Source organism: Polypterus senegalus, chromosome 10, assembly GCF_016835505.1.
Source record: "Polypterus senegalus isolate Bchr_013 chromosome 10, ASM1683550v1, whole genome shotgun sequence".
NCBI lineage: Eukaryota > Metazoa > Chordata > Cladistia > Polypteriformes > Polypteridae > Polypterus > Polypterus senegalus.
The window spans coordinates 18,747,874-18,772,686 of record NC_053163.1 but is presented as its reverse complement, the minus strand read 5'-3'; the positions used below and the strand labels follow the sequence as shown (position 1 = coordinate 18,772,686).

The 24,813-nt window shown below is 40.5% G+C and overlaps 1 protein-coding gene across 3 annotated transcripts; it reads right to left on the bottom strand.

Annotated features, from left to right (window-relative positions):
• Nucleotides 1-10,224: 10,224 nt before the first annotated feature.
• Nucleotides 10,225-23,068, bottom strand: LOC120536879 (tripartite motif-containing protein 16-like). 3 transcript variants are annotated; one of them, XM_039765412.1, is made up of 6 exons: nt 22,198-23,068; nt 14,186-14,281; nt 12,667-12,900; nt 12,422-12,581; nt 12,208-12,267; nt 10,225-10,857 (listed from the first exon to the last, which is right to left on the bottom strand). In XM_039765412.1, the coding sequence occupies exons 1-6, from the start codon at nt 22,825-22,827 to the stop codon at nt 10,334-10,336; spliced, it is 1,704 nt and encodes a 567-aa protein (XP_039621346.1). In that variant the 5' UTR covers nt 22,828-23,068; the 3' UTR covers nt 10,225-10,333. The 3 variants fall into 3 exon arrangements, with proteins under 3 accessions (XP_039621346.1, XP_039621347.1, XP_039621348.1); XM_039765413.1 differs by having other exon boundaries at nt 12,667-12,843; XM_039765414.1 differs by lacking the exon at nt 22,198-23,068 and adding an exon at nt 17,664-18,089.
• Nucleotides 23,069-24,813: the final 1,745 nt, after the last annotated feature.

Sequence of the window (24,813 nt, the reverse complement as noted above, 5' to 3'; positions counted from 1 at the left end):
AAAATTTAAATTCATTATGAAAATGAGTAAACATGTACAAAGTATATGGATGCATCTACATAATTGGATATATTTGTATTGTTTTGAGAGTTTGCTAATTGTTGTTTTGTGTTTTATTTTAACTGTGCTATTTATACTGAAAAGAATCTCTCAGTGATATGAGAGATTAATCCAAAACAGTAACAGCTGTAGCTGCATTTACCCAAAATTACCAAAGTTCTGCACCTTTTAGTTTGCTTCATTGGATTCTAACAATAGTGTGACACGTGTTGAAATACTTCCACAGACCAAATATCTTTGTTTTTAAAAATTTACTAAAAGTTCAAAGCAAAACAGTTCACACAAAAATAGAGAAAAAATTGGTATTACAAAGTAGAGTCCTTGCGTAAAGAAAATTCTGTTTGACTTTACCTTGTTTCATCTCTCTAAGTTTGGTCATAGCGTCAAATGATTTCTAAACATTCAGAAAACTGTGTGTCACCCTTTTACAAACTGCAAATGAGTCTAACAACCCATGCTAGCAATAAGACTAACTCCTAACTGGCTTCACAGACATTCTGTATTACATGTTGTCACACAGGTGCGAGTAGGAGGCAGCTAAAGGGCCTGAGTAAGTGTAATGAAACATCTGACCGGGGGGTGACGGAGTGCACTGACTGTCTTTCTCAGTTCCCTACAGACCTTTCCCGGGAAATCCTGCAAGGTTCCGGCACCTCAGAAAACATCACTTCCAAAGCCGGCCCCTTTGCTGACGTCACTTCCGAAGCCGGCCCCTTTGCTGATGTCACCTCCGAAGCCGGCCCCTTTGCTGACGTCACTTCCGGTTCCGGCCATTTTGGTGACATCAGTTCCTCTCCAGGCCTTTAAAGCCTCGATCTTGGGCTACTATAGCCAGTTCTGTTTTGGACTCTGTGATATGCACATCGTTTCTTTTGATAAGAAAACCCTTTTGCAGCTGGGAAAAAGAATATACGGGTGGCTGCCCCAAACCTTTATAATGTCTTGGACTTGTTTTTGTGACAATGTATAGCCAAGAAAAGTTCTACTTCATGTTAACTGCAGGGGGCAAAGGCTATACCATAATCTATAGCTACGAGAAACAATTACATTTAATTCAAATTAAGCAAACACTTCTTAAAGCATTAACTTTCTAACATCGGATCTTAAATTTCCAGCCCTAATTGTTTATTCAGGAGCACAGTGAGTTCATACTGTGTATTTCACTTCAAAGGAGCCACAAACCATACTTTTATGCTAACTATTATACTCTAAATATTGTTTTCAAACCACTTATATACAACTCCAGACAAATATTTCAAAATTTCTTATTTCAAGCATTAGCTTCTTTTCTGCAGCAGGCACAGTTTATTCACGGGTCTGTCCAGTGTGCTGGTTTTGGTCTGCACACAAACTCTTCTGACTGCACCTTTGGCAGCTAGCATTGTCTTGATGACTCGACCCATTGCCCAAGAGTTGCATCATCTACTATTAAAACGATGTCTCCTGGTTCAAAATTTCTTCTTGATGCTAGCCATGTTTGATGTTCTTCCAGTAATGGTAAATAGTTTTTAGACCATCTTTTCCAAAAAAAAATCTGCCATGTACTGGACTTGCTTCCAACATCTTCGAGTATACTGGTCATTATTAGATAAGAGTCCAGGAGGCATGTTAGGCTTCAGTAACAGTAAATGGTTTGGAGGCACTCACACCTGTCACACCCATAGCCGTCAGTGGAAGACTTGTGTATGAGAAAAAGTTCCTGATTTATTTTCATTTTGTCCTGAAGTAGTGATTTTACCTGCAGGAAATGGATGTGAGGATTTGTCTTTGAAAGCTCTTTCAGCTCAGCATCTTTCCTCTTCAGCTCCTTGATTTACTTCTTTGCTTTATGAACTCTTCAGCCCTGCTCACATCCCTCTGCTTTTGATCTCTCATAATCCCAGTCACTTTTGATCTCATCCTGTCAAGGGACCAAACTAGAGAATTGAAGATTTTGTGATATTCCTGAATATTTGCATTGGCAGTGCTGTGATTAGAAAAAGATAAAAATGCTTTTCAGATATAAATGATTTATTTTACAAGGACACTAATGGAGGTCACTGCAACCTACTAATGAGTTAGCATAAAGTAAATCTGAAATAAAATAAGAATATTAAAAAAAGTTGTCATAATACTGTTTATACAATATAACTGTCAAGATGAATTACTTGCAGGCGGGCGATACCTTCATCTGACTAAATGGGGGGGTAGAAGGCTGTGGAAAACAAAGTGGGCTATTAGCACAGTGATAAGGAGCGAGGTCAGAGACAATGACAAAAATCATAAGCTTCAGGGATTCTAATGTTAAGAACTCAAGGGTAAATACTATCCGGTCCTGGAAATTTCTTTGATTTCAGTTTGATTTTAATATAAGCAGTAGTTCTACCTCTACAATTTTGAAATCCCTCAGTACCTCCTTAGTAGTCCCATTTACCGTGTGGTTATGCTATCTGTCTACTCTCTATGCTTAGACCATCCACTGTTTCCTTGTCTGTATTTTTTAATTCCCCTTTACCATTCCCAATGTACTGCACCTTATCCTTGGCTATCCTTTTATTACTAAAATACGGAAAGAATCTCTTAGGGTCTTCTACAACCTTATCTGCTATATTTCTCTCCAACTGTCTTTTAGTCTCCCTAACATCCTTCTTAATTGTTGCCCTCATATTTTCATACACCTTACGATTCACTTTGGAGTTATTAATCTTATACACGTGCTGTTTCATTTGCAGCATCTTTTTTAACTCTTTATTAACCTACTGCAGATTTTTAAAATTCCAAATGTAGGTATGTACCTCTCCTACATTGCATATAAAATATTTTTAAACCTATTCCACTGCTCCTCGACAGTGTTCACACTTAAAAGTTTATCCCAGTCTATCCTCCTCGGACTTTGCTACATCTGCTCAAAATTTGCCCAACCAAAGTTAAACTTAACAGTTTTAGTCTTCCAAAACACTGAATTGTATTATATTACTAGCAACTTGGCGCGCGCTATGCTGCGCGTTGGATGACCACAGTTGAAGGACTCAATCGTAAGGACCTCTTTTCGGGTGTCTCATTCGCACGCTTTTGCCTCTTTCTTTCGCGATCACAGCGTAATCTGTCTTCTCTCTCTGTAGGGGTTTCAGTTGCCTTTCGTTGTGCGGCAGAGATGCGTCGTTGAGCTAATCTTTGTGAATGCTGAGTGTCCGTTTCTTGTGAGCGACTGTCACGCCTTTGCCTCTTTGCTTCGTGATCACGCTGTAATGTGTCCTCTCTCGCAGCAGCAGGTTTAGGTGCGTTTTGTTTCGGCATTGTTCTGTAAGGTCTCCTCCGTACAAGTGCACATGGGTAGCTGAAGACGGAAAGGCATAGTGGGCCTAGTGAAACACACGAATTGGTGACCAGGGGAACCATCCGACTCAGACGCGGGGCTCAAAATACTCAAGTGCACATGTTATTTATAATTACATTTTTTTTTTGTTATGAACTTCCCCAAAAGAGTTGATCCCTGTAAATAGTTAATAGTATATGAACAATATAATCTGTTGTAGTACGGGCGTTAATTAGCGTCACACCTCATAACCTGCATACACCACGTGTTTGGCTGTAATGCCAGAAGCGCGGTGGACGCTGTAAGGGTAGGTTGTGGTTTCTGTTTCTTTCGTGATTTTTTTATTTCATTTTATTGATTATTTAATAGGCAGAGGGGAGAAGACGTTAATGTGACGCTCTGTCGATTTCTTTACTTTTGTTTTGAAAAGATTTTCGGGAACAGGAAAAATAAAAGCAAAGGGGAAAGAACAGAGGGGGTAAGCAGGAATTCTGGGAGGGGACGGACTGGGGCTTTTCAACGGGGCGGCTATACAGCCAAAAGGAACGCGGACCCAGACACGGACACGGACACCGTGCTGGGCTTTTATTATATAGATGGTTACTTGACATTACTGGTTCAACCACCTCTACAAACTCAGTTTTATCCTGATTACATGACAAAATGCTAAATCTAGACAGGCATTACCCGTGTTGGTGTTTTGACATGCTGAATTAAAAAGCAGTCATTGATTACTTCTAAAAAGGTTATCCCAGTTACTATTCAGTTTGTTAAAGTTGCCCATGAGAACACTAACTTTTTTAATATTACTAAAAAGATGTGTGTTGAAATTACTGTCTGCATTGGGTGGTCCATAAACACACTCCTAAAATCAGGCCTCTTTGCCTAATGCTTTCCAGACGAAGCCGCATGTCCTCACTAAGATGGGGCTCATCATCCAATTGAAGAGGACTTGCATTTAAATTCTTTTCAACACAAACAGCAACCCCAGCTCCTTTTCTGTTCTGTCTAGCCTTCCTCAAAAAATGTATATACTCATCCCAATCTTTGTTATTTAGCCAGGTTTCTGTTATTGCTATAATATCATGATTACGGTTTTGTACATATAACTCCAACTCACTTATTTTATTTTTGATACTTCTAGCATTAAGGCAAGCTATTTTAATGTGTTACTCATTTTGCTTTTGCATGTAAATAATATGTTACATTTTGTTATGAAGGCTGCAAAACATTCCTTCTGCATATTCAAGGTTGCATGGAATCCAGACAATCACTGCACTCAATAAAACATTTTTCTATTCATAAAACATCCATTCATCTATTCAGTTTGTTAATCCACCTACCCCTGGAAGGGTAAAAAGGCAGGTGGTGCTTATCGAAACAATCATCGGACTCAAGGCAGGGACAACACTTCAAATGAAAAGCCTTAGTGACTATTCTGTTTTTTTTTTCACTTTAGTATCACAGAAGTGAAAGCTTGATTAAAGTCAGTAAAGGTTATAGTAACTACTTGCCTGCTACTTCCTTCACCGTCGCTACTTGCTCATGGTCACTTCTTCAATCACCTGAATTCTCCTTTTCTTGTATTCATAAAAGAGACACAATCCAAGCAATATTTTTCAGAATTTTCATAAAGCACATGCTGAGGATAGAAAGAGTAAGGAAAAGAACAGGATTGTCAACAAGGTGCAGGAAGTGAAAGTGGTAGTGGGGAATTCCACATACGGCATGTGACAGTAATCGGTAGCACTATGTGACAGCTATGCAGTGTGCCACACTAAGAAGTGTTGCAGTTTTTTTTTTTAATTGGATTTATTTATTTATTGAGATGTGATGTTACATATTTAATAATACATTAGTCTGAATTGCTTTTTATGCTTATCTTGCTAACTAGTTCAGGGATGGTTCCAGCAATCCTGAAAGTGGAGTTAGTGGGCTCAGAAAATGGATGGTAAGAGGCAAACATTGGCCTATCAGTCCAGGTGGCCTTCATGAAAATTAAATCAATAGAGTTTCAGAAGCTGAACCCAGGTTCAATAGTAAGGATTTTGGGACTATTTCTTTTAGGTGTATTTTCTACTGCATTTCAGTTAAGTGGCCTATATTGGTTGGCCGAGTTAGGATATGAAACAGAATTAATGTTGATGGTGCCCAGTATCATTGAGTTGGTTAGGATTGCCTCACTGCTGGTGCAGCCCTAGAGGTTTTAAACATAGCTTGAGTGTGTTAGCTGCTTGCTAGGCTCAGAGGTCCACAACCTGTAAACCTGGCAGACAATTCTCGCCCGGGTTTTATAAGCTTTTCCCATTATCAGCTGACATGGTCACCTATTCTGCAGTCACTCATACCTCACCCCTTAAAAATATATGCGCTAATCTCGCACTCGCTTGCTCACCTGCTCACTAGATGGCGCTGCTGCCCACTCAAGAACATCTCCTGCCTCCTGTTTGCTGTATTCTATGCCTGATAAAATGCAACTTTTTAATCCCCAGCCAACACACTTCAATAAAGCCAAAATAATGCAGTTTTTAGAACTTTTCTTTTCCTATATATATATATATATATATATATATATATATATATATATAGTGGAGGATGGCCGGCCGTTTATCCCGGCCAGTACCCCCAAGCCGCCTGATGTAGCCCTCCTTGCAGTATGGAGGTCCCCAGAAGACCAGCAGGACATCATGGACAATGTAGTTTTTATGCGCAGCCCTGCTGGATGCCATGGGGGCCACTAGGGGATGCTGCAGGTAGGAACAATGGCTATTTTCCCTACGCCCTGGAAGCACACGTGGACAAGAGGAATGACGTGCTTCCGGGGTCAAGAAAAGAAGTTGTACCTGACCCTGAAGTGATTGAGAGTCACATGGACTGGGGATTGGAACACTTCCAAGTCAGGTTATATAAAAGGACTGTGGGAGCTCCCAGACGGCGAGCTGAGCTGGGTGGAAGGGTGGCAACGCGTCTGGGAGCTGGGGGATTGATTTAATGTAGTTATTATTGTGATTTGTATGAGTATTGAGGAGGAGAGGGTGCTTTGTGCACTGTGGAGATTGAATAAAGTCAGTATTTGGACTTTTACCTGGTGTTTGGAGTCGTGGACAGGGGTTCAAGGGAGCAATAGCGCCCCCTATCTACCACTCTATATATATATATATATATATATATATATATATATATATATATATATATATACTGTAAATATATATAGTATAGTATAGTATAGTATAGTATAGTATACTGTATATATAGGGGCAGCACAGCCTGGATAGGTGTGGGTTAGAAAATGACATGACATACAATTTATAATTTTATATAACCTTTTGTAAATAACTGCTTTTGTTGTGTAAATTTGTTTTATTTTTGTGGAGCAGTACACTGGTGCAGTAGTAGCGCTGCTGCTTTGTAGTGAGGAGACGAGGGTTCACATCCCGGATTCTTCCTGCATGGAGTTTGTATGTTCTTCCTGCGTCTGTGTAGATTTTCTCTGGGTGTTCTGGTTTCCTCTCACAGTCCAAAGACATTCAGGTTAGGTGAACTGGCAATGCTAAATTGGCTCTATTGTGTGTTTGCCTGGCACCCTGTGCTAGATGAGATAGACTGCAGACCTTGACCAGTACACACCCTGCCCACCTACACACCACATGACCCTAATCTGAAATAAGAGGGTTAGAAAATGGCCTGCAGGTTAGGTGCAATGCTAAATTGGCCCTAGTGGTGTGTTCACCCTGCGATGGACTGGTGCTCTGTCCAGGCTTTGTCCCTGCCTTGTGCCCTGTACCATCTGGGGTAGATTCCAGCCCCACCACCTAAAACCACCCCTATGTTTAATTTGGAAAATCTTGTCACGCAGAATAGGAGTGCAGTGTATTCTGGGAAAGCTGAAAGGCAAAGTTAGAAAGTACAGCTATGTATGTGAAAGTGCGAAACAAAAAGTGTAGCTGCAGCAGGAACTTACATGTGTCCATTCCTTGGTATACCATATTTAATCCACTCTGTTGTTTTATAAAAACACTTTCCAGGTTATATATTTCCACAGTCAAAATGAAACTCAAGACAGACATGGTGAGAAAACCATGTGCTTCCAAAGCCCTATTAATCCATGCACAAACCTTCACTAACTTCCTAGTTCCTACTGTATAAAACTCCCACTACTCAACAGCCCTTCTTCAAGTAACAATACCCCATGAGAAACGAATAATTATCTAGCCCTATTCTTAATATATAAACTAATCTTGAACTACAAACATATTTTGAAATTAACTGAACATAAAAATGTTAATACAGAACTTGGCTCATACATTATGTTTTCAGAAATTGTGAACTGTCAAGGTGTATTCAGCGAACAGAAATAAAACCACATAAACCAGTTGTTTTGTGTATTCAAAGAGTGGAGGAGAGCAGTCCTCTTTTAATTAGACATTTTTCAAAAAGTGTGCACTCTCTTTCAGCTGCTGTTTGAAAAAGGACCTTTTAGTTCAGTTACAGCTTTCTAACACTTTCGTAAAAAAGCTCAGCCTTGATGGTGCTACAGACACACTTTCACTGAGCTTTTCTTTATTTCTGTTGCTGTTCAAATAATGCATCAAGTTCTCTCTCTCCAGAAAAAAAAATGTTTTTTTTTTGTCTTCATTTCTTGATTGTGGACACAGAATTTGTAACTAAGGAACTGGACCAACAGGGAAAGGCACCATCTTCATCCTTGCTGCTGCTAACTGGACTGAACGTGGACTGCATGAATGCACCCTGGTTGTATATTTGCTTTGATTTACAGCCGTTTGTTTTGATATTGATGCAAATATCATTTTTAAGCAAACGTTTAAAGTCAGCGTCTCTGATTATTGCTAGGAACCCAAGAAGCTATGGTTGTCCATTTCTTGTCAAATATCAGATGCCCTCGTGAAGCCCTGTATTGGTGGTCTGTATTGAAGTAAAGGTGTGGAAGTAAAAGACAGTCCCAGGAAGCAAGCACCCTGCCATTAAAGGTTCCTAGGCTTGAAAACACAGGATGCAGCACTGACAGTGAAACGGGTAAGAAGTTACATGAAACAATTGTAAAGCTGATTTTAATATTTCCTCCTATCACCCAGTAAGAAAAGAATGCAAGAGGTTAGGTGGTACGTTTTGTGTTAAATGCATGTCATAAAAGATATAATGTATTGAAACAATAGTATTATAAAAAACAAATAATAATAAAACAGCCTGAATACAAATGATTTACTTTTGTTATATTATCGATTATCAGAAAACAGTTTTAGGCTTGAGATATTAGAAAGCTGAATACAAAAATGTGGATGTAGCATATTGCTTTCTGCAGTTTTAGTTACATCAGACTTGACTATACAGATTGTAAAATACCCTTGGAATCCTTTTTATTCAATACGATATTCCTTTTTATTGATCAGATACAGTACCCTCCAATAATATTGAAATGGCAAGGCTGATTCATTTCTTACATTATAAAGATATTTGGATTCGAGATCAAAAGATGAATATGAGACTAGAGTTCCAGATTTCAGCTTTTATTTCCTGGTATTGACATCTACATGTGCAGGAAGGTAGCACATATTGTAACAAAACCCCAATGTTTTAAGCAAGCAAAACTAATTAAACAGGTGTTTCTTGTTCCCCAAGTGTGTCCTCTTAGATTTGATTGTTTAAATAATAAATAGCTCCGTAAAAGTCTTGGGTTGTTAGCAAGGATAAAGCGACATGATGACCAGAGAGCTGTCTATGGGAGACAGGCAAGCCATTTTGAAGTGGAGAAATGAGAGAAAAAGCAATCACAGGTATTGCACAAACACTGAGCAATAGAAAGAAAAATAAAAAGAAGACACTGGTGTAATGAGCAACTGACGTCAAAACAAAATCAAAAGAAAGGGCCTTGCTGTTCCAATACCTTTGGAAAGGCCAAATATTGGCTATAATAACTGTTACTTTGAGTACTAAATAACATTCACATTCGCTGATGATACACAGGTTTATTTTCCCGTCTGCAACTCTGCAATAAATGAGCTACACAACTGTCTTTTTGAAGTAAGATCCTGGATGGCTAATAATTTTCTTGATCTGAATCAAAATAAAATGGAGGTGCTTATAGTGGGTCCATCAGCTAACAGAAACAGGTCAATTCTGTAGTCAAGAGTTGCTTTTTCCAGCCTCATCTATTAGGTAAGATCAAGCCTTTTTTATCTTCTAGGTATCTTGAGAAAGCCACTCATGCTTTTATCTTTTCTCACCTTGATTACTGCAACTCGCTGTTATTCTGGGATTTGCAAATCCCTGCTACGCAGGTTACAGTTGGTCCCGAATGCTGCCGTTCGCTTACTGGTTGGGGCAACAGAATATGACTCAGTTTCTCCAATATTAGCTTCTTTACACTGGCTGAGAATTGATTTTAAAATCTTGCGGCTAGTTTTTAAATCTTTACATGGGCTCGCTCCTGCTTATTTATCCGAATTGTGTGTTTTACACCAGCCATCTTGAGTGTTTAGATCTTCTGGTCAGTTGTCTCTTGTTGTCCCTCATACCAAGTGTAAAACTAAGGGGGACAGCTGCTGCTCCTCGCCTGTGGAACTCTTTACCTCATCACATAAAGCAGTCGTCTACAACTGAACTGTTCAAAACGAGATTAAAGACTCATTTCTGCTCACTTGCATTCCGTGACCTTCTGATTGTTTCCTCATTGTGATTATGTAACATTACTTCTGTTTATTTATTTTTATTTATGTTTATTTATTTCTATTTATGTTATTTATGTTAATTGTATGTTTTTCTTTTATTCGATTATTGTAAAGCACTTTGGCCACAGCATTCCAATGTTGTTTAAAATGTGCTATATAAATAAATTGACATTGACCCGATGATAAAATTTTAAATTTCCTGACATTTTTGATTGTCCTCCCACTTTGGTCCATAGAGCCCCCTTATATAACAGACAATTCCTACAGTAAATGATAGCATTCAATATTCCAGCTAATTCAGCTGGCAGATTGTCACACTACCAGTCACTCTAAAACCTGGATAGAGTGGCTGAGTGAAACTGGTATGAAATCTATACAGAAGAGTCAGTGTATCTGAAATGCTATAAAAGGACAACGTGCCAGCATGCCAGTCCAGATAGACTCCAACCGTTTGGCTGCTGGGTGCAGATATTACAGTATCCACACCGTTGTGCCGCACAGAATAACGGGAGCCAGAGCAGACTAAACTCCAGGACTTGTCATTGCCTCCAAGGAGACATTTTGAATCCCCGCTTTTCCTACAAATGCCATTGTATGCAACTCCAATATCAGCGTGTTCTCCGCTCCACTTCACCTCCCAGTAGTAGCGACGGCCAAACAGAGCCTCTCTGCACAGGACCTGGGGCCATCGCTCAAATCGGTCAGGGTGGATTGGGTAGTGGGCTTTTACAGTGTTAGATTTCACCATCGTGTTCTCTTCAGAGATGCGGAGGCTTCCATTTACAGTATTGGCGTCCAGACTGAGAGGACAGGCGTCTAAAAGGAGTGAAGAAGAAAAAGAGAAAATGAAGAAACCCGCTCTCCTGTAAAGTCAAAAAGACCAAAAATGGCAGCATTCAAACAGAAAGTGCATGTGGTTTGTCTGTCTCTCTGTAACCTGAGAAATACAGCTTTCAGAGGTACTTTAATTCTATTTTTAATAACAAAGTTTATAACAATAAGAGATAACCTAGGCATGTAATCATGGGATCGCTGGTTTGCAATTTATTTTTAGCATACGTGCTCTGCTATTTTGATTTAGATGAAATGGTTTTGTGGAAACTAGGGATTCTGCAGCTGCCCCAACCCCGACACAGACAGGCAGACATGAGTCCAGCATAGCACACATTTATTTCCACATGGGAAGTGTGTCTACCTTGCCCCCCTCAATAACACAGTACACCAAGCACTAAATATACAGTCCATTCTTCTTCCTTTATTTTGCCTTTGTTGTTCCACCTCCACTCCTGCTCTGGCAGGCTTCACCCTATTCCACCCAACTCTGACTCCCTGAATGGAGTGAGGTGACTCGTTTTAAACAGGCCCTGGGAGTGTTCCATTAATCAGACCTGGAATCACTCCCAGGTGTGGTGAAAGGCCAACATAGGGCTCTGCAGCAGAACCCAACAGGGCTGCCCTCTAACATCCCGGGGGAGGTAATGGCCTGCAGATGCTTTCTTTCCCAGTCCTTCCATCCAGTAATGGGTAATGGCCGTGGCCCCCCTTCACAGTGTCAATGAGAGTAGAAGAGTTGTGCCGCTGTCTCACAGTATCAGAAAAGCAAGTTTTAATTCCAAAAGCAACAAATGCAAAACAGAAAACCAGTCCTGACAGAGACACCAGTCCATTTAAGAATGCACTCACTTACATTCATTCCTTCATTTATTTGGGCTTTACTTATCCCAGTTTCAGGGATGTGGGGAGCTACATCTTATCCCAAAAGTAAAGCAGGCGCAAATCCAAGATGGGCTGACAGCCCCTCTGAGAGCTCACAGAACCCAAATTAGTGCTGGCAATTAACTCACAAGACAGTCCCTGGAATATGAGAAGTAGCGAAAAACTTGTGGGAGAAGGGACATCTCCACATAGGCAATGCCAACGGCAGGGGACTTAAGCTCGAGTCCAAGGAGTTGTGAGAAGCAATGCCAACCAATGAGTGAATGTGCTACTCATCCATTCATTCACTCATCCATTCAATTTTGTGAACTCTTATTCAAATCAGTATCACATAAGCCAGTGTCAATCCCAGCAGCACTTGGTGCCAGGGTTACAAAAGCACCATATCCTTACAAGGCAAGATGCATATCTCATCATGAAATTAATTTCTGAAAAATATAACACTCTTACATTTCAAAAGAAAACTTCTCTCCATTAGGTTCTGCAAGATGTAGCTTGGTTCTTCAAGTCCTGAATAGAGGAAGAAAAAAAAAAAGAATAAACCTCGCTGTTCAAGAATTGCTCAATTTTGCTCCTACATTGGGCTCTCTCTGTCTCTCTCTCTCTGCACTAAAGAAACGACACTTTAGTATTTTTCCAGCATACATAAAGACACACAACTCACCCGTCTGTCTCATTTCCACAAACTCCAAGCTGCTCATTGTGTTCAGATACTTTTTGAGGCTGCACAGGTCCATTCTGACAGAACCAGGGAACAAATGTCTGTCGGCAGGGATGCTTGGTGTGTCTCCATCTATAGGAAGATCTTGTACAGATGAGAACTTCTACATGAGTAAAAAGAGAAAAGGGAGACATCAAAGAAGCTAAAGGGCATGGTATAAACTGGAACATGACGAGTGTGAATGTTACCTGAAGGAAGTCAATGTGGTCGTCAGTCTGTGAGAGCTCAGCCATCATGGAGATGTTCCTCTTCTGCTCCTCTATCTCTTTCTCCAGCTGCTGAATGAGCTCCTCAGCCTTTCTCACTTCGCTCTGCTCATAATTTCTTATCAGCACTGTCACATCTGATCTCAGCCTCTGAATAGACTGGAAGACAGAAGTGAAGGTCTTCTCACATTCCTGTATTTCTCTTTGTGCAGAGCGCTGATCAGAGGAAGATGGAAAATACACTGAGTTACATGTCCTTTAGAGGGGTGCATAGGGAAGCACAGCTGCCTGAAAGATTGCACATCCCTAGATGTGTGCCCTGCGGTGGGCTGGCACCCTGCATGAGATTTGTTCCTGCCTTGTTCTCTGTGCTGGCTGGGATTTGCTCCGGCAGACCCCCATGACCCTGTGTTAGGATATAGCGGGTTGGACAATGGCTGGCTGACTGACTTTTGCACAGTATTACAATATCTGTATTGGTTCTCCTCCCACATCCCCAAACACATCCAGGTTAGATTAATTGGTTATTAGAGATTGACCTGTGTGGGTGTGTTAGTGAGCCCTGTGAAAAACTGGCGATCTTTTCAGTTCCTACTTTCTACCCAGTGCTGTATGGGCAGGTTTCAGCCCACTTATGATCTAATATCCTATTCAAGTTTTGGTCCTGCACCTTGGCTTTGTGAGTCAGAAAGTGATCAAAATAAATGCTAGATGAAAAACGAAGAAGAAAGCATTAATGCAATAGCACACCTTCATATTATATTGGAATTTTGCATACCATGGGAAAGGTCATAAGAGAGGACAAGTCTTTGCCAATATGTTGACACACAGCATGAGACCTTCAGATGATCATGTAAGTGTTTCAATTTATTTTTGTATGGCCCAAAATCACACAAGAAGTGCCACAATGGGCTTTAACAGGCAGTGTCTTTTGACAGCGCACCCAGCCGTCCAAATTTTGGGTCCATGGCCAGGAAACTCCCGAGACCTTAAACCCATCGAGAACTCAAGAGGCAGGTGGACGAATAAAAACCCACCAATTCTGACAAACTCCAAGCATTGATTATGCGAGTCAGGATTTGGCCCAGACGTTGACTGACAGACAGCATGCCAGGGTGAATTGCAGAGGTATTGAAAAAGAAAGAAGGGCCAACACTGCAAATATGGACTCTTTGTATAAACGTAATGTACTTGTCAATGAAAGCCTTTGAAACTTATGAAATGCTTGTAATTTTACATCAGTATCACATAAAAACATCGGACAAAAAGACCTAAAAACACTGAAGCAGCAAACTTTGTGAAAACCAATACTTGTGTCATTCTCAAAACTTTTAGCCACGACTGTACTTTTTGCTTGTTTAATGATGTCTTAAGAGTGACAATAACTGACTCGTCAAGGGTAACCCCCCACCATGTTTCACAAATTTGAAGATGAGTCCAGCGGTGTCCTCAACTCTCAGCCTTGCTTGTCATCGTGAGTGAATGTTCACACAAAACTTACCCTCAGCTCCTCTATGGCTGCTATAGTCAAGGCCACTTGTCTCTGTTTTTTCCAGATTGAGCTCTCGATTTCTTTTCGCTTCACGTCCATCTGCGCCTGTGTGATGACAGAAGAGTAATAAATGACTTTTACGTGACTTGTCAATGCTTTTAATTGTTCTTGGTCATGCTGCTAAAAGATGTAGTCAATATTTGCATATCCATAAGGAAATATTGAATATTTGTTTAAGTAGGCAACTTGTCTAATATGAAAACAAGATTTTGTTTGATCTTTTTACTGTAAATGTTTGGATGGTTTCAATCACATGCACAAGATTCACATTACCATGGTGTGCAACTTAACTATTTCATCTGTTGTCTTAAGTATAGTTTTTCATAACATTCACTTTTAATTACATTCTTTTGTTTTAATTTTACTAATATTGTTTAATTTTATTGTAAGGTGACCTGTACAATGCTGCTGGTCATGCGGCCGTCTAGTAATTCTATGTCTATGGACACACAGGGCTGCGATGGGCTGGCGCCCTGCCCGGGGTTTGTTTCCTGTCTTGCGCCCTGTGTTGGTTGGGATTGGCTCCAGCAGACCCCCATGACCCTATAGTTAGGATATAGTGGGTATGGAAAGACGCACGGGGACCAAACGTGCCGCTAGATTGCGCCGCCGTTAACGTCTGTTGTAAAGTGCAGCCATCTTGTCGCTGATAAGTACGGGGACTTTTTGTGAACATTGTGTCGGTCAAAAGGTGTCCTGCGCTTGACCAAGGACATTTTTGCCAACCAAATATACCCCATGACCTCCTCCTGGTCACAAAGCAGCCCAATGTCCAGGTTGGTGGTGATCAGACGCCCGGTGTAGATTTGTATAGCGGACAAACAAACATATACACATACATCGACTCTGCTTTATATATTAGATGTGCAATGACATCTTTAACTTACTTTCTGTCAGCTGCGCTCCCTACTGAAAATATCACACCAGGCCACTGACAAATGATTCCTTATTAGATATTTTTATTCTTTAAAAAAGACTTTATCAATTCATTCATTTTTCAAACTCAATAGAATTACAAGAATAAATGAGTTCAGAAAATTTTTAAAAGACATTATAACATTAAAACAATTGTGATGGGAACAGACCATTCAGGCCAACAGGCTTGTCCATCCTCTTCACCTAGACTGTCTAACATAACATCAAGTCTAGTTTTGAAGGTCCCTAAAGTCCTGCTCTCCACCACACTACTTGGGTCATTCCATTCCATGTGTCTTTGGTTCTTAAAAACTTAACATTTGTGTGAAACATGTCCTTAACAAGTTTCTAGCCATGCCCTCATGTTCTTCTTGAACTAATTTTAAAGTAACAGCTGGGATTCACTGCTCTAATTCCCTTCATAAATTTAAACATTTCAATTATTCCACCAGTTCATGTCTTGTTTGTTTAAACCGAAAGGGCTCGACTCCTTTCATTTCTCACATAGTATAGAGGGAAATATTTACTTTACTATTGATTGACATGTAGTCACCATGAATAATGAACACGTAAACTAATAAGTATTGTGTACTGAAAGGTTATATTGGAAAGGCTCAGGCCTGTTTATTTTTATGTATCTGGATAAGCTAGAAACCAAGAATATACTATAAGCTAAAGGTCGGGTGTGCACTGAAGGGTGAGAAGAGTGAATTTATTTCTTACAGACAAGGAATGTGAACTTGAGGTTGTAAATATTGGTGGCAAGCGCAGGAGCAGGACTAGGCGAGATTAGGCCCTGTCAGACAGGGAAAGATGCTACACCCAGTGAACTGGGAGATATTGGTGGTACCAGTTGGAGACAGGAGAGCAGATGATGGAATATTGGCAGCCAGATGAAAGAGACAAATGTTTTTGGAGATAGAAATTGTAATAATAATAGGGTTTGCCCATCACTGAGTGCTCTTCACGCAAATAAAGCCTAATTCTGCTGCATTCCTGAGACTCTGAGTGCCCTCTTTTTGAAGACTGACATGACAATAGCTTATACCTCTCAGGCCCAGAATTGGCTTAGTCGATCTTCTCTGGATTTTTTTCAAACACTGCTACTTCTTTCCTGTACATAGTACTCAGACCTCACTAGTTTGTTTTTTTATATAACTTAAGCATAACCATCTTTGTTCACACACCGTGCTATTACAGAACATTCATTTTAGCTTTATCGGACACAGTGGTGGGTGTGGCAACGCTCTATCAGCGCATCTTCCCAACACCCAATACGCTGTCTTATATTTTGATTGTCTTAAGTCCACTATGACTCCTACCTTCTCCTCATAAGGAGTATATTCAAATTTCAGACCCCATTTTGTGCATTGAAAACTAAACTTTTTACTTCTTACGTGTAATACTTTTCAATTACTTACATTAAATGTCATCTGCCACAAACCTTCCCAAGTCTGCAATGCATGCTGTCCAGATCCTTCTGCAACATTTTAGCTAATTCCACATTAATTACCTTCCACCTAGTTTCATATCAAATGCAAACTCATGTTTACGTGTTTTACTTTTTGTCATTTATGCATATTAAAAAGAGTAGCAGCTCTTGAGCCCTGAGGGACACCACTACATCACCTTATTCTGGAAAAGAGTCCCCCTAACCATAACCCTTTGTATCCTGTCACCTAACTCACTCATACACCTCTACCCAGTCCAGCTGTAACCATCATGGCAGAAGAGGTCCCATCTGTTCCAGAAAAGAGTCCAATGCCCAATTCAACTTTGCCCTTCTCCCTCAAACTAAGATTTGATTCATGTGTCTAGTCTTAATTTCCTCACTCTTACCTGGACTGGTGCATGGCACAGGCAGAACTTCAGAGATCACCTTGCCAGTTCTGTGCTTCAGCTTGGCACCCAAACTGAATTGTGTGTGCCAATTTTGTACCTACCTACACACCCTGCCATGAATTCCTACTTATTTTAGTTTGAACGCAAACATTTCATGTCTTTCCTTTCCTCATAAAATTCAAGCATATTAATACAACACGACCTTCCCTGTTTGAATAAGTTTTGTTTTTCTTGACATGCGCTGCTTGATCTTTTCTTCAATGGCTTTCACTAATTTACCTGTGATGCACAATTAATTTTACTTATTAATCTTGGATCAGCCCAATCACCCTTTCGATACAATGGGATATTATTTTCTAGCCTCCATTCTTTAGAAATGTATCCAGTGTTCAGAGTTTTTTGAAAAGTTAAATAGTTTAAATATGTTCACTAACTTCCTTAAGCACTCAAGGATAAATATTTGGTCCTGATGATTTGTTAACACATCAACATGCTTATTTAATCAAAGCAGCACTTCTCTGACTACAATTTCCAAATCAACAAGTACCTCCTTAGCAGACCCTGTTACTTTTGGGAGGTCATCAGCTTTTTCACATATATAAATGTCAATAACGTGCAAGCTCAAACCATTTCCTATTTCACTGTTCTGTTCATTTAGGCTCAACTTTACCTTTCCTAATACTCTTCACCTCCTCCTTGATAGTTCTTTAACAACTGAAATTTCAAAATGGGTGCTTCATCATGGCATGTAATTCTTATTTAAATCTGGGTTGCAGAAGAGACAGCCTGACCCTCACATAGGTGCTTTGTTCTAGCAAGGCAATGACAACTGGACCCAGCGCTGCTCCTGCCCAAGAGCACTTCCTGGATTAAGAGAAGGTGGGGTGCGGTCCCCCGTCCCCACCAAATGACACTGTAATGCAAAAAAGTGAAATAAGCAGACAAAATTCTTGGATAAGACTAGCAAAAAAATCAATAAATTCTTGTGTTTTTTGTCAAAAATGTGATATGTTGTTTTATAGATCATAGGGACCTGAATCCAAATCTGGAGACAGAATTGTTTTATCACATACAGTTTGTAGTACTAGGGTGTTGGACCGTGTTAGCCATTATGAATGTAGAGAAAAGCCAAGCAAAATGACACCTTTTATTGGCTAACTAAAAGGATTACAATATGCAAGCTTTCGAGGCAACTCAAGGGATTACATCTTGCCTGAAGAAGGGGACTCAGTTGTCTTGAATTTTGCTTGGCTTTTCTTCACATGCAGTTTGAGAGATTAAGGATTAAAATGAAAAATTGCTATTTCAGAAAAAAAGGAGTATTTTTTTAAATAGACTTGAAAAAATATTTTTACATATATAATTGTCAGTCAGTACCCAACCCACTATATCCTAACTACAGGGTCACGGGGGTCTGCTGGATCCAGTCCCAGCCAGCACAGGGCACAACAAATCCTGGGCAGAGTGCCAGCCCGCCACAAGGCACACACTAGGGACAATTTAGAATCGCCAATGCACCTAACCTGCATGTCTTTGGACTGTGGGAGGAAACCAATGCAGACACGGGGAGAACATGAAAACTCCATGCAGGGAGGACCTGGGAAGCAAACCCAGGTCTCATTACTGTGAGGCAGCAGAGCTACCATTGCACCACCATGCCCTTTATATAATTGTTTTAATAAAAAATTATTTATAACAAAAAGTAGTCACTTAATAGTTTTTTTTTCCTTTGAAGGTGTTTCATGGTGTGATGACCAATAGATGTCTTTTAACACTAAAAAAGAAACTTAAAGAAATAGCATAAAGAGTTAATAAATGTCAGAATCCCACTCAGGCTTATCAGGAAACCAGATAAAGGTCATGTGAACAACAAAGACAAAGATGTAATAAACAAAATGTTCTGAAGGATGACTAAGTGATTAGATGGTGTATATCTAACAAGATTGGACAGTTGTTAAATACACAGAAATTTCAAGGGGTACAAGAAAAATAGACTTTTATTTTATATAGATCATTTGGGTGTAAACGAACAAACCAACAAGAGCAAATGTTTGCATTGACTGACACTGTTATGAAAATTCAGTTGCTTATAAAATAGACCTACACCTTTAATAATGGACCATTCTGATCATGCTGTAAAATAAAACTCCCTGTTCAATCTTTAGCTGAAGAGCAATAAATTATGCAGAGGGACAAACTTTTCCCTTCCCTCATTACTGATTAAAAGGTTTTATCAAACTTGTCTAGAAGATAAGTTAGTTTCTTTAATTAAGATGTTCATTTCCACCACAACACTAACTCACTCCACATTCCAATATATATATATATATATATATATATATATATATATATATATATATATATATATATATATATATATATATAGGCGGAGTGGTGGCTCTGGGGCGAGGGGACTGAACATGTAACCAAAAGGTTGCTGGTTCAAATCCCGTAAATGCCAAAAGTAACTCTACTTCATTGGGCCCCTGAGAAAGGCCCTTAACCCGCAATTGTTTGGTCCTGGGTATGGATGTGAATCTGCATCCACCCTTGCATGTAGGCAAGAGAGGCTTCCTATAAAGAACATATCCTAACCACATGAACAAAAAGATCAGTATTCATAAGTTGTGTGCATTGTTCTATAGGAGATTAAAAGCTCAACTAAGCCAGGCTAACCTTTATCTTTTGTGTGGTTTGTTATTGTCTTTTGTCTGTATATTAATGTACAGTATTCTTGCATATATCTATTATTCTTAAGTTACAAACATATCTGGATTGCGTGTGAAGTAAGTCCATTGCCAAGTCTGAATCATAACAGAGAAAATAAAAGTATTTTAATGTAGACTTTCACCAATGTTTTAATCTTGTTTGTAAACTGTACAGATCTTTTCATATTTCTGGTGTCACAGCTGAAAAGTGAAACTGGCATCCCTCACCCATTTGGCATCCACTGGGTTGGCATCTTGTTGACTGATTGAATTGATTACTAGCATTGACACTGGCAAAACTGATGATTAACCGAGAAATCATTCAACTTCGTTGTCCTGCATTGTTCAATTCAATTTCATTTGAATTCCTTTTCCTGCACCTTGCTTTCTCTTTGCCTCAGGGGGTGGAGTGACATGATACAGACCAACCCAACCTCACTCCAGGGTGTGTGTGTGTGTGTTTATCACTATAGGCTGCCATGGTAGCTGCCAACAAAAGAAAAGAGAGACACGCCTCCTAAATTAGCTGTCTCTTCCTCTTTTCAATACACTTCTGTAGTTTCTGGAGCAACAGGTTGCCAAGGTCGGGAGTGTTGTCTCGTAGAGTATTAGTATTGACAGCTTTGTACTCTTACTAGTTAAGACCATGTTTAGCAATCACTTTTACCCCATTAACAGCATACTCTGTTCTGGGGATTGTTGGAGGGGATAACATAAAAATAGATCAAGACCTTTGGACTGGGGATGTGCAAAGTAATCAAAGCCTGTGGAAACCTTCTTCTGCATTCCTTTCACTGCAGGAGTATCTTATTATTTTGTCCTTCTCAGCTGTTGCTTCTTCCTCCAGGCCACCTTCCACAGGGTCGGCCTCACTTTTAATAACAAGGAAATAAGTAAGCAATTAAAAACACAAAAGAAACAATTGTAAAATTCTACTGAGGATACTTCAAGTTGTGTGACAAGTCAATTTCCATCATCTGGCTTCAGAAGAGCAGCGCGGTTATGTGTTATATAACATTTCCTCCTGTGCTGAAAGGTCTCTCAGAAGGGCTGCTTGAGGCGGGGATGCACAGGTACTTTTTCTGCAGGTTTTCCCAATTTGTAATCGCTGCTAAAAGACTTTTTTTTTTCTTTTACGCTCTATCCCTTGTGCCATCACCTGATCCAACTTCTGCAGCCATAGGAGCGGATGGAGCGGGGCGAGGAGGCGGGGATCTGTGCCTGTTTTAAATAATGAAAGAAAAAAAGTGCTTTGGAATCGAGGACCCCCAACCAAGACGGCTTACGAAAAGAAAACGCGCTCGATAGGTTTATGCTTTTTACGGAAATTAAGAAAATCCGTTCGAACGAATCACTTAATTTGTTCGGACGGATTAATAATACATTCGAACGGATTTTTTTTTTTGCCTGACCCAGCACAGTACTCCGTATTATATTAATATCAGTTCGCGGATAGTTAAGCAAGTTAGTTGTCGAGCTGTCTTTAACTGCAAACGATTTCCAACACTGCTTGCAGATTGCCGTCTTTTAGGCAACACCACTCTTCTCAAAGCTGGACCACCTCCACGCGAGTGATCCATGTCTTGCAAATTAAAACTAACGATCCCCTGGCGCTGTTTGCTCGCTCATTCTGTTGGGGCTGCTACGCCCGGTTTAACGTGTGGTGCGCTTACCGGGCACGCAAGCGCAGTAGTCTGTCCTGTTGGGTTACATGTAGACATAATGCGAAGTCTCTCAAGGCGTGTGTGTGTTTTTAAGCAAATTTAGTAACATACTCGGTAATGTCAGCACGCACATCGTTAAAACAATAATTAAGATATTATCGTACACGATACAGATCGCACACTCCTAGTGCCAGAGTAGTTCTTCAGAATGACGCCATAGGGAAACCAGTTTTGGTTCCTTAAATGAACCATCTAAATAAAGGTTCCGGAAAGAACCTTTATTTATTTAGATTCATAACAGACTCCATATAGTAAATAGCCATGAACAGAGAGTAACTGATCTGTGAAATACCAGTCATAATTTTAAAAGGACTTTGGCCATACAATAACACGGGGGAAGTCCAGGTTCTGCCAGGTAGCCTACGATAGTTAAAACATTTTCGATTTTTTTCTACATATTGGAAAGTTTTACAAAGCACAAACTACCAACTTTACTTTCAAAAACCCCTAAAATAGTGATCAAACAATAGTTCTGCGAGGAACTATATACCCACTAAAGAAACATTGCCGTTAAAGAACCATTGTTTATAACAATGCAGGGCGTGAACCACAGCCTATGCATGCCTATGCTTCAGCACTGCTCGGGATAAGTGGGTTTGTAAGATGGATGGACGGACTTTGGCTCCAGTGACCTTAAAACTAAACCTATTGCATACAATAAACATGCTAATGAAAGTAATGTAAGTTGCGACCTCAGTGGTGCTATTGTACAAGATGTACATTAGATGTCCTGTGTTTGTAATTTTATAGCAAGATCTGAAGCGCCACTTACCTGCTTCGCCACTCTCTCGGTCTCCATCTCCACCAGCTCATGATCCTTGTGTTTCACGGCGACACACAGCAAGCAGACGCACGTCTGATCGGTCCTGCAGTAAAGCTGCAACATTATTCTGTGATTCGGACAAAGTTTCTGCTGTAGGTTACTAGTCGGCTCCTCCAGTCTGTGCCTCTTCAGAGCTTCTGACTGTTTGTGTGGCTGAATGTGAGTTTCACAAAAGGACGCCAGGCAAGTCACGCAGGTCTGGGCCGCCTTGCGCTTTACTCCAATGCACACATCGCAGTCCACGTCCAGGGTTTCTGTCGCAGAAGATCCTACTTCTGTCCACTGCTCTGCCATTTCAACCTGATGGGCGTTTTTACAAAGCGCCTCTGGAGCGAAGACACACTGGCACTGAGGACAGCGACAATCGGCCCTCTCAGACGAGGATTTTTTCATACAGTTCGTGCAAAATTTATGCCCACAGGGTAGAGCGACTGGCTCTTCCTGAACCGGAAAAAAACATACGTTGCAATTAAACATTTCATTACACACTGAAGACGCAGCTGATGCCATCATGTTACGGCAAAGCAGCAGAAAAGTATTACGGAAATGACAAATTAAAAGTGAAACTAAGTTTCGCATCCCGCCTCGTTCAGAGGGGAGTCCAGGGCAAAATCCTTCCGCTCCTCAGACACACGACTGTCGTATTTATATTTATAAAGAGAAAAAAGATTAATCGTGTAGCGCCTGTATGCACCGGAAACGGCTCTAGTTAGTAGAATACGAAACTGTATATATTGTACATATAAACTGTATATATTACGTGCAGAAGAAATTCGCACTATTTTATTATGAAGCGCATTTATTAAGGCGATAGCCTGTCAGCTGTGACAAATACACGTCAATGAACTGTCACATGAGAGGCGAAAGCAAAACTGTCAAGAGGTCCAGTCAGAACCTACTGCGCATGCGCTGATTGCAATCTCGCGTTCCGCGACAAAACCTTAACAACGCAGTGTTCGCGTTTTATCTTTAGTGGAGTTTCTGTTAAAATTTCGGTCCACTAGCTAAGTCATTTGAAACTCTGCACGAAAGTGTCTTGTGAATCTACAACGCCACGTCCAAAAGAGGCGAGACAGCATGGAAGATGCTGATAAAGGCAAAATGGCACGATTTGTAAATTTAGTCCTTTAGGAGCAAGACAACTGCGTTGGGCTGGCGCCCTACCCGGGGTTTGTTTCCTGCCTTGCGCCCTGTGTTGGCTGGGATTGGCTCCAGCAGCCTCCTGTGGTTAGGATATAGCGGGTTGGATAATGGATGGATGGATGGAGCAAGACAAATCGTGTGTTTCTTTGTGCTGGTCCCAAGCCCGGATAAATGGGGAGGGTTACATCAGGAAGGGCATCTGGTGTAAAATTTTGCCAAATCCATATGTGGACAGATGATCCGCTGTAGCAACCCCTAATGGGAGCAGCCGAAAGAAGAAGAAGAGGAGCAAGAATGGGTCGAGGCTTGCCATTTTGCCCACAGATTTCAGTAATCCTGCACTGTTAAAACAATGGTCCCCAAAGACAAATCGGAAGGATGATGTACATTTCACCAACTACATGGCACTAAGGGGCCTAAAGTGTGCCAAGAAAACATCCCCCACACCATTACACCACCACCACCAGCCTGCACAGTGGTAACAAGGCATGATGGATCCATGTTCTCATTCTGTTTACGCCAAATTCTGACTCTACCATTTGAATGTCTCAACAGAAATCGAGACTCATCAGACCAGGCAACATTTTTCCAGTCTTCAACTGTCCAATTTTGGTGAGCTTGTGCAAATTGTAGCCTCTTTTTCCTATTTGTAGTGGAGATGAGTGGTACCCGGTGGGGTCTTCTGCTGTTGTAGCCCATCTGCCTCAAGGTTGTGCGTGTTGTGGCTTCACAAATGCTTTGCTGCATATCTCGGTTGTAACGAGTGGTTATTTCAGTCAAAGTTGCTCTTCTATCAGCTTGAATCAGTCGGCCCATTCTCCTCTGACCTCTAGCATCAACAAGGCATTTTCGCCCACAGGACTGCCGCATACTGGATGATCTTCCCTTTTCACACCATTCTTTGTAAACCCTAGAAATGGTTATGCGTGAAAATCCCAGTAACTGAGCAGATTGTGAAATACTCAGACCGGCCCGTCTAGCACCAACAACCATGCCACGCTCAAAATTGCTTAAATCACCTTTCTTTCCCATTCTGACATTCAGTTTGGAGTTCAGGAGATTGTCTTGTCCAGGACCACACCCCTAAATGCATTGAAGCAACTGCCATGTGATTGGTTGATTAGATAATTGCATTAATGAGAAATTGAACAGGTGTTCCTAATAATCCTTTAGGTGAGTGTATAAAGATTCAAGGAATACTGTCAGATCTCTGTGCGTAAATGTCAAGGCCAATGGCAAAAAGGACCATCCAAGCTATTATCAGCGTCACTGGACACTCGTCATGGTATGGGAGTGTGTCATTAATGCAGAATAATATGTTCAAATTTTGGAGCAACATATGCTGCCATCTGGATGCTTATTTTTCCATGGACATCTCTTAATTTTCCAGCTGATTAATACCAAACTATATCTTTCTCAGAT